Raw genomic sequence first — 18,611 nt, 5'->3', positions numbered from 1 at the left:
GCTTTGATCCTCAGCTAGAATCACGTCTTTCCAGGCGCCAGCTGCATTGCGTGACTTTCAATGTTTCCAACGTGAGAGCATTAATGCTAGTTGTCAATACTGATGCCAGTAGTGTCATGGCTGACCTCTGGACTATTCTCGACCGTACCCTGACCGTACTCTAACCGTTTTGTGACCGTGCTGCGTTTGTGTTTTACAGGGACATTCCCGTGGACTTCAAATACATCGCAGAGCCCAGTATGCACTCTATGCCTGCTGTAACGCTTTCACCCAATGGTGAGTGGATACACACACATACACACACACACACACATACACACATACACACACACACACACACACACACACACACACACACACACACACACACACACACAGCTTTTTATTTGATCCATTCCCCTCCTTCATACCCTTCCCCTCCATCTCCCCCATTCTCTCTTCCCCATATCTCCCTCTGAGCTGTGTTCATATATTTGTCCTGTCATGAATTGTTTGTCATTAGTCTAAATAACAGATGAACTCTCACTGGGAGAGCAGCCCACTCCACTCTGTCCCCCACAGCAGCCCTAGCTGGGACTGCTGCGTATGGAGCTTTTCTTCCGCTCAACTCCTTATTTTCACTCCAGTTTTACAAAAGAGAGCCCAGTTGTATTTATCTGTTTCTCATCCACCTACAGCGGTTGGCATTTTGAGATAATGGCATCCCTTTATGTGGGTTTGTTTGGGAGGCACTTGGAAAGGGAGGACACACATGCACACAAACAGTGGAGCGGGTGTACACGCAGTGGAGCACACACTGTTACTGAGTCCTAGTGTCTGTGTAGAGAGACAGGAGGGTTGCTAGCTAACAGAATGTCTGTGAAGCTGACATCAAAGTTGTGTCCCAAATTGCACCCTATTGAACAGGGCCCAAAGTAGTGCACTATATACAGAGAAAAGGGTGCCACTTGGGACCTAGCCCAAGTCAGCACACGGTCATCAAAAGTATTTTCATTCTTTCCAAAGTGATTGTCTTCATCTTTCTCTCTCAGGCGGTTACAGAGAAGAGCTGCTAGTGTCTACTGGGGTGGTCCACTCCCACGGGCCTGAATAACACAGACCATAATACCTAGCTTTCCGTTCAGCTCAACCAACCTGTCTTGTATCACACGCTCAATCTGTTTTACGAGACATTTTTATAGTTTTATCCCGAGCCCCTTGATGCATTGGCTGCTTTTCACACTGTGAAAAAGGTTGATCAGAAAGGTGTTGTTTTGAAGTAACTTGGTCAAGGCCCACTGCTCACTGGAGAAGTCCTGTACCTGCAGGGTCAACCCCTAACATCAGCATGCTCTAACTAAAACTCAGAACTCAAATGTTATTGTATTTTCTCCCACTTTAGGTAAGTGGCTGGCCTGCCAGTCCATGGACAATCAGATCCTGATATTTGGAGCCCAGAACCGTTTCCGTCTGAACAAGAAGAAGATCTTCAAGGGCCACATGGTGGCTGGCTACGCCTGCCAGGTGGACTTCTCCCCAGACATGAGGTAAGACAAATCCATCCTATACAGTACAAACTCTAGCAAAATGGTTTGAAACGGAAACGAGGTGTTTTTTATTATTCATTTAAAAAAATGACCACAGAAACCATACATAGACAGAATGCAATAGATAGATGCACACAAATTCCAACAAACATCAATGACATCACACCTGCTCAAATGCACGTTTCCACCACATTCCATACCTGTTACGTTTCTCACTCCAACATTCCCTCTCATTCTTCATACCTGTTACGTTTCTCACTCCAACATTCCCTCTCATTCTTCATACCTGTTACGTTTCTCACTCCAACATTCCCTCTCATTCTTCATACCTGTTACGTTTCTCACTCCAACATTCCCTCTCATTCTTCATACCTGTTACGTTTCTCACTCCAACATTCCCTCTCATTCTTCATACCTGTTACGTTTCTCACTCCAACATTCCCTCTCATTCTTCATACCTGTTACGTTTCTCACTCCAACATTCCCTCTCATTCTTCATACCTGTTACGTTTCTCACTCCAACATTCCCTCTCATTCTTCATACCTGTTACGTTTCTCACTCCAACATTCCCTCTCATTCTTCATACCTGTTTACATTTCTCACTCCAACATTCCCTCTCATTCTTCATACCTGTTTACATTTCTCACTCCAACATTCCCTCTCATTCTTGGGCATTTCCAGTGCATGTAACACTGTCATATGGCCTCAAATTGTGCTATTCTATTTCTCTCTCTAGCCCAAATTTTTTCAATATTGAAATAATAATAATAATTCATCCACTGTCTTAACGATGGAGGATCATTTGATTTCCAGTTTTTAAGTAGAAGTTCTTTCAAACTGATTGAGAAAAGTATGGCCCAACCAATTGGGTATTTCACTGTACCCTCATATGCCATGTCTTGAAATACGCAGATAGATGGATTAAAAGTCATCTTAAATTGTAAAACTTCTGACAGCCAACTTCCCTCAACATTGCTCTGATGTCAAAGAAGATTTCAAATATACATTCCATGATATGATACTTAAGTTGCATGTATTTGAAAATATCTAAATTGTTCAATCGCTTTTTAATTCTGTGATGGAAATTATATTTTCTATTACCAAGTCAATTCCGTTTTCTATTACTTTAGTTTTCCATGTGGACCAATTTATTGGTGAATTCGGAAAAGCTACCCATGGATCGTTCCATAGGGGTGTGTTTTTGGGGAGTGGTATTTGTTCTTGTGTAATCCCAGAGATTTTCTTCCATATTATAGTGTTCTTAACTAAGGAGTTGTTCATGTTCTTAGCTTTATTCTTAGAAAATAGACACGTGAAAACATTTTCGGGGTGAGCATGTGCATCTTCAATATGAACCCATTGTTCCTCTTTAGTGCATTTAACTATATGTCACAAGTAAAAGCCTTGGGTGGAGAGTTGATACAATTCCGGGAAGGTTAAAACCACCCTCAGACTTAGAGATGAGTTTTATTTGCCCATACAAAGTCATTTATGAGTATAATTTTTTTAGAATGACTTCGGTGGGGTTATTGGTGTTACCGAGAATAAATGTAAAAACTTATGAGGCCTGCCATTCTGAAGAGGTTTAATTCAGTGCTGTGAAAAAATATTTGCGCACATTCAACATTTCTTGACTTTTGAATATTTTTGATACTGAATGTTATCAGATCTTCAACCAAAACACATCGCTGTGGAGGGATTTTGTCCCACTCTTCCATACAGAACTGCTTTAACTCAGAGACATTTGTGGGTTTTCAAGCATGAACTGTTTGTTTCAAGTCCTGCCACAACATCTCAATTGGGATTAGGTCTGGACTTTGACTAGTTCATTCCAAAACTTCAAATGTTGCATTTTAGCCACTTTCATGTAGACTTGATTGTGTTTTGGATCATTGTCTTGCTGCATGAACCAGCTGTGGACTGATGGCCTGGCATTCTCCTGTAGAATTATTTGACACAGAGCAGATTTCATGGTTCCTTCTATTAAGGCAAGTTGTCCAGGTCCTGAGGCAGCAAAGCATCCCCAAACCATCACACTACCACCACCATGCTTGATCGTTGGTATAAGGTTCTTACTGTGGTTGGTTTTTGAAGGGTTTTTGAAGGGTTTTTGACAGGCATAATGGGACCCATGTTGAGAAAGGCGGCAAACACTTTTTCACAAAGCTGTAACTAAGATTTATGGGAAGATGGTTCCATTTAATTAGATCTGCTTTCATATTGTTGAGTAATGAGAAAGCTATGTTTATATATTTAGTTTTTTTGTTCTTTATTAAGCATCCTATGTAGAAAATATTTTTGGGGGGTCCACTTAAAATTATTGCTTTAGATCATGAGCTATTCTTTTTTACATTTTTCCTATTGACATTATTTCAGTTTTTCCACAAAGTTTATATCCTGAGATTTTAGAGTATTCAGAAAATATTTTTAACAAGGGGGGGGGTTGAGTTGGCACTTTAAATGACCAATATTGCAGTCAGAAACTATTCATACCCCTTGACTTTTTCCACATTTTGTTGTGTTAAAGCCTGAATTTAAAATTGATACAATTTAGATTGTCACGCAATACTTCATAATGTCAAAGTAGAATTATATTTTTAGAAATGTTACAAATGAATTCAAATGAAAAGCTGACATGTCTTGAGTCAATAAGTATTCAACCCCTTTGTTTATGGCAAGCATGCACGTGAGTTGCATGGACTCTCTGTGTGCAATAATAGTGTTTAGCGTGATTTTTTGAATGACTCCATCTCTGTACCCTACACGTACAATTTATCTGTTAGTCAAGCAGATAAGCAAAGACCAGGGGGATGCCTCATAAATAAGGGTACCTATTCGTAGACATCACATATCCCTTTGAGCATGGTGCCGTTATTACACTTTGAATTGTGTATCGATACACCTGTTACTGTAATTTAATTATACCAATATGTTTTCATTAATTGAATTCCCTTAATCTATTTTATGAGAATTTGTAAGATTCTTGTTTGCATAAAATAGACGGAGACCAGTCTTTTCAATAATAGGTAACAGAATTTATTCTCGGAGCGCGCTGCCACGTTACCACGAGCAACAGTTGATATACTGTAACATGACGTCATTTAATTGCTTAACAGAATCCCCTCTCGACCGGGACAAAGGGAACTTTAAAAGTTCATTCTGACCCCCCCTAACACATACACAGGACACACAACACAACTGAATTAACTTTTGACCCCTCAACATTATCGATCACCACTTAGCTGACAGTTCTAATTAACAGAAAACCTAGGAATGCACTCACTGTCTTATCTAAAACACCCCAGAGCTAAGTTTTGTCAGTTCAACCATAGGTTAACTACCTTATCTGTTTACTTAATCCACAACCCATTTCTTTCTTCCTAGTTGGAATGGTGTTCATTGACTTGAATTACTCCTTGTCCGTGTCACACAATCCCTTCTTATGAACTCATATTCTTAATCAGATATAATAAAACAGAGTATAAGTTGACTTAGTTACAGTTCCATTTAAAATCATTTGTTCAGTCATTTAATCATAATTTTCCTAACACCCAAGACAAAGATACAAGCGTCCTTCCTAACTCAGTTGCCAGAGAGGAAAAAAGCCCAGGGACTTCACCATGAGGCGAATGGTGACTTTTAAAATAGTTTGAGTTTAATGGCCGTGATAGGAGAACACTGAGGGTGGATCAACAACATTGTAATTACTCCACAATACTAACCTAAATGACAGAGTGAAAATAATACAAATATTCCAAAATATGCATCCTATTTTGCAATAAGGCACTAAAGTAAAATTGCAAAACATGTGGCAAAGAAATTAACTTTGTCCCGAGTACAAAGCATTATGTTTGGGGCAAATCCAACACATCACTGTGTACCACTCGTCATATTTTCAAGCATGGAGGTGGCTACGCCAAGTTATGGGTATGCATGTCATCTGCAAGGACTAGGGAGTTTTTTAGAATAAGAAGAAATGGAATAAAGCTAAGCACAGGCAAAATCCTAGAGGAAAACCTGGTTCAGTCTGCTTTCCAACAGACACAGAGACAAATTCACCTTTCAGCAGGACAATATCCTAAAACACAAGGCCAAATATACACTGGAGTTGCTTACCAAAATGACAGAATGTTCCTGAGTGTCCCAGTTACAGTTTTGACTTAAATGGGCTTGAAAATCTATGGCAAGAAAATGCCTGTCTACTTATGTAATCAATATATTTTAGTGTTTAGTTTTTCATATATAGATATAGATATAGATATAGATATATAGATATAGATATATAGATATATAGATATAGATATATAGATATCTATCTCCCACCTAGTGTGTGTGTGTGTGTGTGTGTGTGTGTATATACACTGCTCAAAAAAATAAAGGGGACACTAAAATAACACATCCTAGATCTGAATGAATGAAATATTCTTATTAAATAGTTTTTTCTTTACATAGTTGAATGCGCTGACAAGGAAATCACACAAATTATCAATGGAAATCAAATTTATCAACCCATGGAGGTCTGGATTTGGAGTCACACTCAAATTTAAAGTGGAAAAACACACTACAGTTAGACACTACGCTGATCCAACATTGATGTAATCTCCTTAAAACAAGTCAAAATGAGGCTCAGTAGTGTGTGTGGCCTCCATGTGCCTGTATGACCTCCCTACAATGCCTGGGCATGCTCCTGGCGAGGTGGCGGATGGTCTCCTGAGGGATCTCCTCCCAGACCTGGACTAAAGTATCCGCCAACTCCTGGACAGTCTGTGGATGGAGCGAGACATGATGTCCCAGATGTGCTCAATTGGATTCAGGTCTGGGGAACGGGCGTGCCAGTCCATAGCATCAATGCCTTCCTCTTGCAGGAACTGCTGACACACTCCAGCCACATGAGGTCTAGCATTGTCTTGCATTAGGAGGAACCCAGGGCCAACCGCACCAGCATATGGTCTCACAAGGGGTCTGAGGATCTCATCTCGATACCTAATGGCAGTCAGGCTACCTCTGGCGAGCACATGGAGGGCTGTGCGGTCCCCCAAAGAAATGGTGTGCATGACTGACCCACCGCCAACCCGGTCATGCTGGAGGATGTTGCAGGCAGCAGAACGTTCTCCACGGCGTCTCCAGACTGTCACGTCTGTCACATGTGCTCAGTGTGAACCTGCTTTCATCTGTGAAGAGCACAGGGCGCCAGTGGCGAATTTGCCAATCTTGGTGTTCTCTGGCAAATGCCAAACATCCTGCAAGCACAACCCCCACCTGTGGACGTCGGGCCCTCATAACCACCCTCATGGAGTCTGTTTCTGACCGTTTGAGCAGACACATGCACATTTGTGGCCTGCTGGAGGTCATTTTGCAGGGCTCTGGCAGTGCTCCTCCTTGCACAAAGGCGGAGGTAGCGGTCCTGCTGCTGGATTGTTGCCCTCCTACGGCCTCCTCCACATCTCCTGATGTACTGGACTGTCTCCTGGTAGCGCCTCCATGCTCTGGACACTACGCTGACAGACACAGCAAACCTTCTTGCCACAGCTCGCATTGATGTGCCATCCTGGATGAGCTGCACTACCTGAGCTAATTGTGTGGGTTGTAGACTCCGTCTCATGTGTGATTGACTTAGAGTTACATTGTGTTGTTTAAGTGTTCCCTTTATTTTTTTTGAGCAGTGTGTGTGTAATATATATATATATTACACCATTTCACAGTATTTTATGTAGATTGTTAATGAAAAAAGACTAATAAATTTTAATCCCACCATGTAACACAACAAAATGTGGAAAATGTTCTGGGGTGTGAATACTTTCTGAAGGCACGATCAGGAGATCGTCGGCAAATACATTTTTTATATTTGTGTTTACCAATACTAATACCTGATGATAAGTTTGGGTCCTGTCTAATTATTTCTGCAGTAGGTTCAATTGCCAGAGCAAAGTGGAGGGGGGAGAGAAGACCTCCCTGTCTTGTGCCCATTTCTAATGCAATTTCATCGGATATATTATTTGTGTATATTTTTGCTTTAGGATATTTATATAGTATTTTTATGATGTATTATTTCAGCTGGAAAGTTGAAGGCTTCCAAAGTTTTGAATCGAAACACAAACAAGATGTTCTTATTGGATAAATGCAGGTAGTCCCTCCCCGTTTTCTTCCATTTGCTTTTCTAGTGAATACGACCTAGGGCTTCAGGGACATGAACCCCTAGGGGTTCACCTGGTGTTTGTCTGAATAGGATGCATGATACAGTAATGGTACAAGCCTTTCAAACAGAAGATGCACCCTTTCTTTAGTTTTCCAATTTACATTTTTAAATGTAATTTAATTTACTTACTGGATTCAACCCAGGGGTTTATGTTAGCAAAGGGTTTTGAGGAAGACATTTTGGAAACTTCAGCGGCAGAGAGAAGGGGAGCGAGAAGTAGCATCCCCCTACCAGGTAATATTGTGTTTATTTACAAACTGACTCATCTCTACTTCCTTCTGAAACAAGTCCTTCAGTCAGTTAGTGTTTCTGAAGACGTCCTGTACGTAAAGCGCTAACCAGGCCATTTACAGGCACTAATTTTAGCACATACCCCAATTAAGAACCCACTCACCCCTATCAGCAGGTGCCTCCACTTACCTCCTCTCTTAGTAACCATGGCAACAGTAAGTAACCCCTCCTTTGAGCAGAGACCCAAATTCACACCATCTCATGTGAAATGGAACATGAGTCATTTTTAGCAGGGAGCCTAACCTCCCTCTCTCTCTCCTCCCATCTCTCCATCCCTCTCTCTCTCCTGTAGCTATGTGGTGTCTGGCGATGCGGATGGGAAGCTGAATATCTGGGACTGGAAGACAACCAAGCTGTACCACCGGATCAAGGCCCACGATAAGGTGTGCATCAGTGCCTTGTGGCACCCCCACGAGACCTCCAAGGTCATCACCTGTGGCTGGGACGGACTGATCAAACTCTGGGACTAGAGACATGGGGTGGGGGCTGCAAAGGGACTCCCTCTTTTTAGGGGGAGAGGTGGTCTTTCTGTTATGTACTTTCCCTAATTTAGTGGCAGGCTAAAAGCCATAGGGCTGGTATCTAGTCCTTTTGTAACAGTGTATATTTCTATCCCATCTGAAGAGGACAGCGACGTATACATAGAAAGATAAACATTTTCTCCGTGTGTTGTGTTTATAGGGTTCTCATCCCTCACATGCGCTCTCTTAATTTCATGTTTTCTGGCTTCTGTTTTAATCAGTGATGTCTATCATTCACACAAGATTTTTTATCTTGGAAAATATTCTGTTTTCCAATGTATGTCCCTTTGTGAAATTAAATTTTTATAAACTTTGCCTGTCAAATTGCTTTCTTTTGGTCAGATATTTCGTCAAGTTTATTAGGATTTCTTATTTTTAGTAACGGTTCCCTTCTCACCATTAAATCCAAACAAACCCATCTGAAGAGAGAAGTGTAGCCAAGTTGCTATTTCCCTTGAGTTTGAGTTTGAGTTTATTTTGTTTTTACAGGGACAGTGCACATTAATCAACATTTCAGTAAAAGTGCCGGTTTTAGCCAACCGGCTAATTTTCAACCGCAGTCCCTGGGCAGGTTATTAAAAACAATTACAATATAGACAATAGCAACATAGAACAAGCAAGACATAGCATACAGACAGAGCAACATAGGACAAGCAAGATGTAGCATACAGACAGAGCAGCATAAAACAAAAAGCAGCAAGACAAAATTCATAAAAGCAACAAAGTGTTTCCACACCTCACAAGCTACAGACAACATGGGGTGGCAACACACAGCTAGGGACCATGTTCACAAATCTGATTGACCTTTAGCCATGTCTTCAAGCATTTTGTAAAAGTGTGATATGTGGTGCAGTTATGTGTGTCTGATGGCAGTGTATTCCAGACATGGGAAGCTCTCACAGAGAATGCAGATTTACTAAAGGTGCTTTTCCTTAGGGGAACTATACAGTCACCTCTCATGGCAGACCTTGTGGATCTGCTGCCATATGTCTGGGTTTTCTGTTTAACAAAAATATTGAGTGGAGGGGGAGCCAGGCCATTGAGGATCTTGAATACAAGACATGCATCGGTGTATTGCACAAGATTTTCCCAAGGATGTGACAATGATGATGGCTATTGGGCTTCCTATCAAGCACTTTGAGAGCCTGTTTGTAGACACACTGAATAGGTTTTAATGTTGTACAGCAAGCTTGGGCCCAACTAGTCAAGCAGTATGTTAAGTGGGGGAGTATCATAGATTTGAAGTACAGTTTTGCTACCTCTGTAGTCAAACAATTTCGTATAAATCGGAAATTAGCTAGGTTGAATTTGGTTATTTGAATTACCTTTTTCACATGCTTTTTAAAAGAGAGGTTGGAATCAAGTATGATGCCATGTATGACATTTCACATTAAACTGGGACTTTGAAAATACTTAAGGAAACAATGTACGCCAAGTTGTAAGGAGACCGAGTTTTCCTGAGCAAATGTTGAATCAGGATGATTCGGATAGTGAATACCAAAGATGGTGAAATGTGTTAGTGTGTAGCCTTAGTGTCTTTATAGACATATCAAAAAATCAGGGGTATACATTTTTAATTTCAAGAGTTTTCAGAATGTATTAATCCTTCAAATGTAAGCCTGAACCGAGTCTAGAATTGTGTAACAAATTTGGTGACAAAGTAGTTAGATCTGAAGCGAGAGGTAAAGGGAGACGGCGAGAGGTAAAGGGAGATGGCGATTGAGTCAATCTCAACCTTTCTGACTCAATTGTTCTTTCTCTCTGCAGCTCTCCCAACTACTTTGTCACCAAATGTATTACACAATTCTAAACTGGGTTCAGGCTTACATTTTAAGGATTAATACATTCTGAAAACTTTCAATTAGAAATGAATACCCCTGATCTTTTGATGCTGCTATGAAGGCACTTAGAGAAGTAGCGACTTGGCAACACTACTCTTTTCAGAGGGGGTTTATGTGGATTTAATGCTGAGAAGAGAACCGTTACTAAAGAGATTAAGCTGGAAAGGGTTTGAGAGAGTGGGAAAACAAACAGCAGAAGTTGTGGTGGCTGGATTGACATTTTCTATTATTAAAATTGTGAAGAGGGAGAGCCCATACTATTGCCTCGGAATCTGCTCATTATAGCTGCAGTTAAGGCTACACACTAACACATTTCACCATCTTTGGTATTCACTATCCGAATCATCCTGATTCAACATTTGCTCAGGCAAACTCGGTCTCCTTACAACTTGGCGTACATTGTTTCCTTAAGTATTTTCAAAGTCCCAGTTTAATGTGAAATGTCATACATGTTAAATGTGTATTGACCTAAGACGAGTGATTGAGGCGATTCTTCACATCCTTGATAGTAGTTTTCCCTACAGTACTAGTCAAAAGTTTGGACACACCTACACATAAAAAAATATATATATTGTCATTTGAGGAGTTTTGAGCCAAGCAGTTGTGTTGTGACAAGGTAGGGTTGATATACAGAATATAGTCCTATTTAGTAAAAGACCAAGTCCATATTATGGCAAGAACAGCTCAAATAAGCAAAGAGAAACAAGTCGATCATTACTTTAATACGTGAAGGTCAATCAATCCAGAAAATTTCAGGCAGTCTGATGAGTCGAAATGTGAGATTATTGGTTCCAATCACTGTCTTTGTGAGACGCAGAGTAGGTGAATGGATGAGCTCCGCATGTGTGGTTCCCACCATGAATCATGGAGGAGGAGGTGTGATGGTGTGTGGATGCTTTGCTGGTGGCACTGATTTATTTAGAATTCAAGCCACATTTAACCAGCAAGGCTACAAAAGCATTCTGCAGTGATACACCATCCCATCTGGTTTGCACCTAGTGGGACTATCATTTGTTTTTCAACACGACAATGACCCAACACACCTCCAGGCTGTGTAAGGGCTATTTGACCAATAAGGAGAGTGATGGAGTGCTGCATCAGATGACCTGGCCTCCACAACCACAAACCAATTGAGATGGTTTGAGATGAGTTGGACCACGGATTGAAGGAAAAGCAGCCAACAAGTGCTCAGCATATGTGGGAGCTCCTTCAAGACAGTTGGAAAAGCTTTTCAGGTGAGTACTGAAGCTGTTTGAGAGAATGCCAAGAGTGTGCAAAGCTGTCATCAAAGCAAACGGGTGGCTACTTTGAAGAATATAAAACAAATTTTTGGGTTACTACATGATTCCATATGTGTTATTTCATAGTTTTGATGTCTTCACTATTATTCTACAATGTATAAAATAGTAAAAATAAAAATAAACCCTTGAATGAGTAGGTGTGTCTGTTGAAACCCAGGTATGGTCATTCTCTGGGTAGACGTTCATGTCTTTGTCTCTCTTCAGGAGGTATATTGACTGTCCTCCCAGGCAAGCGTTTGAGCCTTTACCTTAACTACCTCCAGCCCCCCCGCCTCGTAAGTAGCCTCCCACAGAAACTCATCCCTGGGCTAAATGAGGCATGCTCAGCCTCAGTCTGACAGCTACTTTCCCAGCCCTATGTACTCTTTTTAATGCAGAAGATCCTGAGGACAAATTGTGGCTATTAGTTTGGGCTGTGGTCTTACCTCACTATTCATTACCCATGCCTCTGAGGATAATTCTCCAGGAGGGGGTGGATGCATCTGTTAGGGGTGGCTGGCTCAGGGCCAAGCCCAGATGAGGCCATGATGACAGAGATGGCTGCCGCAATGCTTGCCGGCTGACCTCCAGCCAACACAGCCACTTTAAAGCAGCTCTGACCGACAGATGGACTTTGGGCCCTTGAGGCAATTACCTCACCATGTCTAAGGTCATATCAGGGAAGGGTAGGGGAGTAGTGATTCAAAATGCTGAAATGATAGGAGCTTGTTAGGAGTACAGTATAGCTCACAAAACGTTACATTAACCTCCATAGATTTGAGACAATCCTTTTCTGGATTACAGTACTTTGGTTAGCGTGATGAATCTGGTATTGGTCAGAAATAAATATCCAAAGTGAAACATCCCATGGGATTGACTTTCCCATCGTAGCTGAACTATATTTCCCAGATCTCCCCTTCTCATTGGCCAGAGCCCTGTCCATCAGTCAGTCAGCTCTCAGGGCTTCCACTGGGTATTGACCCAGCCCAGTGTATAGGCACTGGTGGCGTTCAGAATGTTCCGGTGCAGGAAGAGGCGGGGCTTTGCTGGGTCGCTGTGGTAATGGAAGAGGCGGAAGTGAGCACGCTCCAGCTCCTTCAGTAGGCTGAACCAATAGCGCACCACAGATGGGTCGTCCCCGCCCACCTCGAAGCCCGCCCAGTGGAGGTGGATTTCTAGTAGTAGCTGACCCACAGAGCTCAGAACCCCTTCTAGAACCAGGTTCTCTAGAATCTTCCACTCCGCACTCTCCATGTCTGCCTTCAGAACATCCACCTGGAACAGAGAGGGAGAGAGACTCAACAATGATAATATCTCGCAGTAGGGCGAGACATAAGATGGAGAGAGGGGAAAAGGACTTATGATGGAGGTGAGGGAGAGTCAGTGCAAAGAGGGAGAGAGAAGGTCGGTTGAAGGACAAGTAGAAGAAAGGATGTGTCTGAGTAGAGGAGGAGGGAGGATATGCCGGGGAGAGGCTGAATGTGGTATAAGGTCTGTGAAGAGGAGAAAGAGAGGTCCATTAACATTAATGTTAATAATGGCCTCAGGATATGATCTTACTGAGTCATCATATGCATGGGCTACTTTCAATGCACATACTGTATATTAGGCCTTGGGCCGCCATTTAAAGGTCTAATGCAGCTGTTTTTATCTCAATATTAAATCACTTCTGTGTGATTTTTATTTCTCAATTAAAATGTTCAAAAAGAAACCAAAATAGCTTCTTAGCAGAGCATTTTCTCAAGCAATAATTTTTATAGGACTGTCAGGGAGTGGTTTTGAGTGGGGAGCGAAAAACTGAAAATGATATGTTATTGGCAGAGAGGATTGGAACTTTCTTTCATATTGGTCTGTATGGTGATGTCACCATGGAAGGCCAAAACTCCCACCAAAAGAAGCTGAAATTTCAGGCGGTCTTTTCAAACAGCAATTACACTAAAATGGCATTGTCATCATTTCACAGTATTATTCCAACCTCATAGTATGGAAATACTGTATATATGTATATAATACTGAAAATCATGTTCTGGAATGTGCTGTAATGTTTCATGTCAACTCCTTGAACCCATACTGTTTCACAGCCTTATTAATGAAAGAGCTTTTCTTTGCTTTTGACATTTTATTTCACCAATTTATTCTCTCCTCTGTAACTTACTACCCTCTCATTGGCAGATTGCCTCGTGGCCTCATGACATCACCATTGGCAACTTCCAATGCTGCCAATAATATTTGTCAATAGTTGACTCAAACTTTCCACAAACCAATCATATTTATCTTCCAGCACACTAGTGTTAACGCTAATGCAAGTGTTGAGTATCTGACCTGTCGAACAGAAAAACACTTCTTCAATGACTAGAGTAAAATAACAACTTTAACTGGCTGGCTCTCTGACAGCCCATATCCCATAGCCACTCCATTCCTCTAAACAAAGGGCAGCAAGACTTTACACAACCTTTATATTTCTTTAGTGACTGCAGAAATCCCTTTTCTCCCCACATTCCAAGCCTTCCTAAAAGCAGCTATCTCCCAGATAGAACTAGTCAAAATGAAGTACTTTCTGTCTCTGGGTCTCCCAATGGATACGATCCCTCCCCAAGGCAATATATTGTTTCTAATTGGACAGACATGTCATAAAATGGGAACTGCCCTAACCAACAGGGATGTTATGACCCATGACCCCCCCCCCCCCCCCCAATGCTTGTGTGCAGGCTATGAAGGTCTTACAAATCCCAGAATGATTCTGCTCAATATATACTTTTCTCAGGGTGTGTATTGAATGGGCTACTTTCAATAACTTCATTCTATTTGACAGTTTTCTTCTCCCTGATGTGTCATCAGCTGGCATGCAAGGCAAATCCCAAGGACTTCACAACATATCCCTCTCGATGTCCCCTAAGCCCACACCACCGGAAGCTCGTCTGCCCTTCGCTTCCCTAGTATGAGAAATTGTGAGCTGCAGTCTTGCGTGAGCATCTCCATATGGCCCCACACATCTCTGAAGAGATTTCCGATCACCGCAGTGCAGAAGTGTCTGTGTGTGTGTGTGTGTGTGTGTGTGTGTGTGTGTGTGAGAGTGAGTGAGTGAGTGAGTGAGTGAGTGAGTGAGTGAGTGAGTGAGTGAGTGAGTGAGTGAGTGAGTGAGTGAGTGAGAGGAATAGAGATATGCAGACAGAAACTACTTTGACAGGGAGGATTGGAAGTAGGGCAATAACTAATGGATTTGGGGAGGGAGGGTAGGTGGGTGCATGGTGATTTGGCCTGAATTGTGGTCTACTGAGGGAGGTTCAGTGAGGCCGATGGGTGTTGGAGCTTTTATTTAGTTGTTTAGTGAGGCTATGCCTCAGTCTCCCTTCTCCCAAGGTCAGCAGTAGCCTTGTCTTGTTCCTAGTGTTGTGTCTTAAACACTGTAGTCTTAAAGCATTGCTATAAGGCAACGAGAAAATATGTCTACCATCGCCTTTTACTTTTGGGCCACACACTCAGCCCAGACTTTTAGTTGTGAAGTCACACTCAGCCAGACCTTTAGTTGTGAAGTCTGTCACAGCCCAGACCTTTAGTTGTGAAGTTTCTCTCAGCCAAGACCTTCAGTTGTGAAGTGTCTCTCAGCCAAGACCTTTAGTTGTGAAGTTTCTCTCAGCCCAGACCTTTAGTTGTGCAATTTCTCTCAGCCAAGACCTTTAGTTGTGAAGTCTCTCTCAGCCCAGACCTTTAGTTGTGAAGTGTCTCTCAGCCAAGACCTTTAGTTGTGAAGTTTCTCTCAGCCCAGACCTTTAGTTGTGAAATTTCTCTCAGCCAAGACCTTCAGTTGTGAAGTGTCTCTCAGCCAAGACCTTTAGTTGTGAAGTTTCTCTCAGCCAAGACCTTCAGTTGTGAAGTGTCTCTCAGCCCAGCCCTTTAGTTGTGAAGTCTCTCTCAGCCCAGACCTTTACTTGTGAAGTGTCTCTCAGCCCAGACCTTTAGTTGTGAAGTCTCTCTCAGCCCAGACCTTTAGTTGTGAAGTGTCTCTCAGCCAAGACCTTTAGTTGTGAAGTGTCTCTCAGCCCAGACCTTTAGTTGTGAAGTCTCTCTCAGCCCAGACCTTTAGTTGTGAAGTGTCTCTCAGCCAAGACCTTTAGTTGTGAAGTCTCTCTCAGCCCAGACCTTTAGTTGTGAAGTGTCGCTCAGCCCAGACCTTTAGTTGTGAAGTATCTGTCAGGCAGTAAAGTAATTGTGGTCCCTCGGGCTCAAGAGGGAGGAGGTCAGACTCACTCCATATTTCTAATGAGGAAAAACAGAGAGCATGTTCACTGTTCACAGCCTGCTGGCTCAACGTGTGTGTGTTTACCTAACCCCTACTGGTTCAAGCCGATAAATGCACAGCCACCTACACACTATTTTTAACCACCGCCAAGGTGATGTCCTCAACAGAATCACTGAAAACCCAGATACCCTGTTATCTCTTTGTGATAAGAGAGGAACTTTACATCCCAGTCAGAGAGACACTGCAGACAATATTCAATGAGTTGAGTCGGCCTTCTGCTGGAATGAATTCCATTCAGCCATCAAACAGAAGCAGATTAGGGATAAAACAATTTGTTTTTATGAATTCATTTCTAAATGCTTTTGAGGAAAGCTGATCGTTTGGTGTGAACAAACATGTTAGCTGACCTCTGATGAACCTTTATAAATAGAAACTGACACTTGAGTCTAACTAATAGGCCCATAATTATTTATTTCAGCGGCTAATTGCAGTTTTTGAGGAACTTATTGTGGCGTCCTTCATAGCCCAAAATACCAGCAACTTCATCAAGAGGCTCGAACCTCTTGGTATAACGGTTTAAAGCTGTTTGGCTGATTAATACAAGATAACAAGTTTGAGCCCAAATATGTCACAATGCTTACATGTGTTTATGACAATTTTGATACAACACAGTACACATGTTGGAAGCTGTGTGTCCCTCTTGTGACAGTGTGGATGTGAGACATTAAGAAGTGACCTGATTGTCAGAAAGAGTGTCTCTGATTGTTGTTCTATTGTGCATTAGGAGAAAGCAAATCAATTTGCATGATATCTGAAGGACTGTTGAATTGGTGTGTTCATCCCCATGGAGACAGCCTCTGATGGTGACCAGAGCGGGTATGACTCATTTATGAGCTGTGTAATCACCGATAAGGAACACAAACTAATGCATATTTTGACCTTTAGAAGCGACTCATCAGTTCTCCGTGCTATTCTTCTGTCACAAAGCCAGAGAGAAGAAAGATAAACCGTTGTTTCTGTAGCACGCTGTGTACTCACATTTAAAAAATCCCAGTATGGAGATGTGTGTGTTGCTTTGCATCTAAAGCAGGTACAGGGATGGGGTCTGTTCTTTATCTGTCACACACACAGACACAGACACACACGAACACGCACCCACACGTCTTAATTATTTCTCCCACACTAATTTGTATGGTATAGTGAGCTTTGTTTCTGGTTCCAAAAGAGGAATTAATGGCTGACGCCTCTAAGCATGGACTTGCTAATGCTAGGCGCCGGTGCGTGGCTTGTTGGCATTCTGCTCAAGAGCCTGATTTAAATTTGCACTGATTAAACTGTTGCTCATGCTAAAAAGGAGAGAAAAAACAGAGTGATGAATTAGACTGAGGTACCCTGCCTTCTGGAACATGCAGTGAGAGGTTAGAATTCACAAAACGAGAGCAGCACAAATAAATTAAGTCAGATGAATTCTGTTGAGGTAGATTGATTATCTGTGTGGGAGTATCAACCCAAACCTCCTTTTTACAGCACTGATCTCGCATCAACTGTAAACTCCTTTCCACTATACAACTTCCACAAACTTGAATTATCACCGTCTTCAAGTCCTCATCAAAGACTAACTCCTTCCACAGGATGTATAGCTGGGATCTCGCCCGAATATTTTTTATTAAATAATAAAACATTTTTTTAGCCCCTTTTCTCCCCAATTTTGTGGTATCCAATTGGTAGTTAGTCTTGTCCCATCACTGAAACTCCCATACAGACTCGGGAGAGGAGAAGGTCGAGAGCAGTGTGACCTCCGAAACACAACCCAGCTGAGCCGCACTGCTTCTTGACACAATGCCCACTTAACCCGGAAGCCAGCGGCACCAATTTGTTGGAGAAAACACCGTACATCTGGCGACCGTGTCAGCGTTCATTGGGCCCTGCCCGCCACAGGAGTCTCTAGAGCGGACAAGAACATCCCTACCCGCCACAGGAGTCTCTAGAGCGGACAAGAACATCCCTGCCCGCCACAGGAGTCTCTAGAGCGGACAAGAACATCCCTGCCCGCCACAGGAGTCTCTAGAGCGGACAAGAACATCCCTGCCCGCCACAGGAGTCTCTAGAGCGGACAAGAACATCCCTGCCAGCCAAACCCTCCCCTAAACGGGTCGACGCTGGGCCAATTGTGTGCCGCACCATGGGTCTCCAGGTTGCGGCCAGCTGCGACAGAGCCTGGACTCTAACCAGTATCTCTAGTGGCACAGCTTTTGACCACTGTGCCACTCGGTAGGCCCTCGTCTGAATGCTTCTATTCTCACCCGAATGCTATGCATACTTTTGCTGTATTTAGGGAAGGTCCCCGTTCTACACACGCACCGCTGGCTTGTTGTTTGTTTGTGTGTGTGTGTGTGTGTGTGTGTGTGTGTGTGTGTGTGTGTGTGTGTGTGTGTGTGTGTGTGTGTGTGTGTGTGTGTGGATGTCGTTGATCTTGTATGCAGATCCATATCTGATGAGGCAGAACACAGAGCCCTGGGGGACTTAATATTCTGAATTCTAATGTTTAAAGGAGGAAAGCCATAACTATAAGTGAGTTTTCTGCCCTCCAGCGCAAGATGAGACATTGGAGGAATGAATGATGAGCAGTAGAGTTTCAGGAGTCAACAAGCCATACTAAAGTTCAACCTCTCAGCTCATAAGGAGAGAACAGATCCATTTTCTTATAGCCTTTTC

At 42.5% G+C, this 18,611-nt stretch overlaps 2 protein-coding genes across 2 annotated transcripts in view; one reads left to right on the top strand and one right to left on the bottom strand.

The window, feature by feature from the left end:
- cdc40 (cell division cycle 40 homolog (S. cerevisiae)) overlaps nucleotides 1-8,850 on the top strand; it is a 38,863-nt gene extending 30,013 nt beyond the window's left edge. Inside the window, exons 13-15 of the mRNA XM_020455026.2 lie at nucleotides 200-276; nucleotides 1,382-1,526; nucleotides 8,307-8,850. Of these exons, the coding sequence (XP_020310615.1) occupies nucleotides 200-276; nucleotides 1,382-1,526; nucleotides 8,307-8,484 (400 nt within the window). The 3' untranslated portion in view covers nucleotides 8,485-8,850. The remainder of the gene's footprint in view (nucleotides 1-199; nucleotides 277-1,381; nucleotides 1,527-8,306) is intronic.
- A 2,875-nt stretch (nucleotides 8,851-11,725) lies between these two features.
- LOC109866118 (methyltransferase-like protein 24) overlaps nucleotides 11,726-18,611 on the bottom strand; it is a 60,635-nt gene continuing 53,749 nt past the window's right edge. The window contains exon 5 of the mRNA XM_020454659.2: nucleotides 11,726-12,931. Within this exon, the coding sequence (XP_020310248.1) occupies nucleotides 12,614-12,931 (318 nt within the window). The 3' untranslated portion in view covers nucleotides 11,726-12,613. The remainder of the gene's footprint in view (nucleotides 12,932-18,611) is intronic.

This window comes from Oncorhynchus kisutch, linkage group LG21 (genome assembly GCF_002021735.2).
Source record: "Oncorhynchus kisutch isolate 150728-3 linkage group LG21, Okis_V2, whole genome shotgun sequence".
In the NCBI taxonomy this organism is placed as follows: domain Eukaryota; kingdom Metazoa; phylum Chordata; class Actinopteri; order Salmoniformes; family Salmonidae; genus Oncorhynchus; species Oncorhynchus kisutch.
This window is presented reverse-complemented; position numbering and strand designations above follow the sequence as displayed.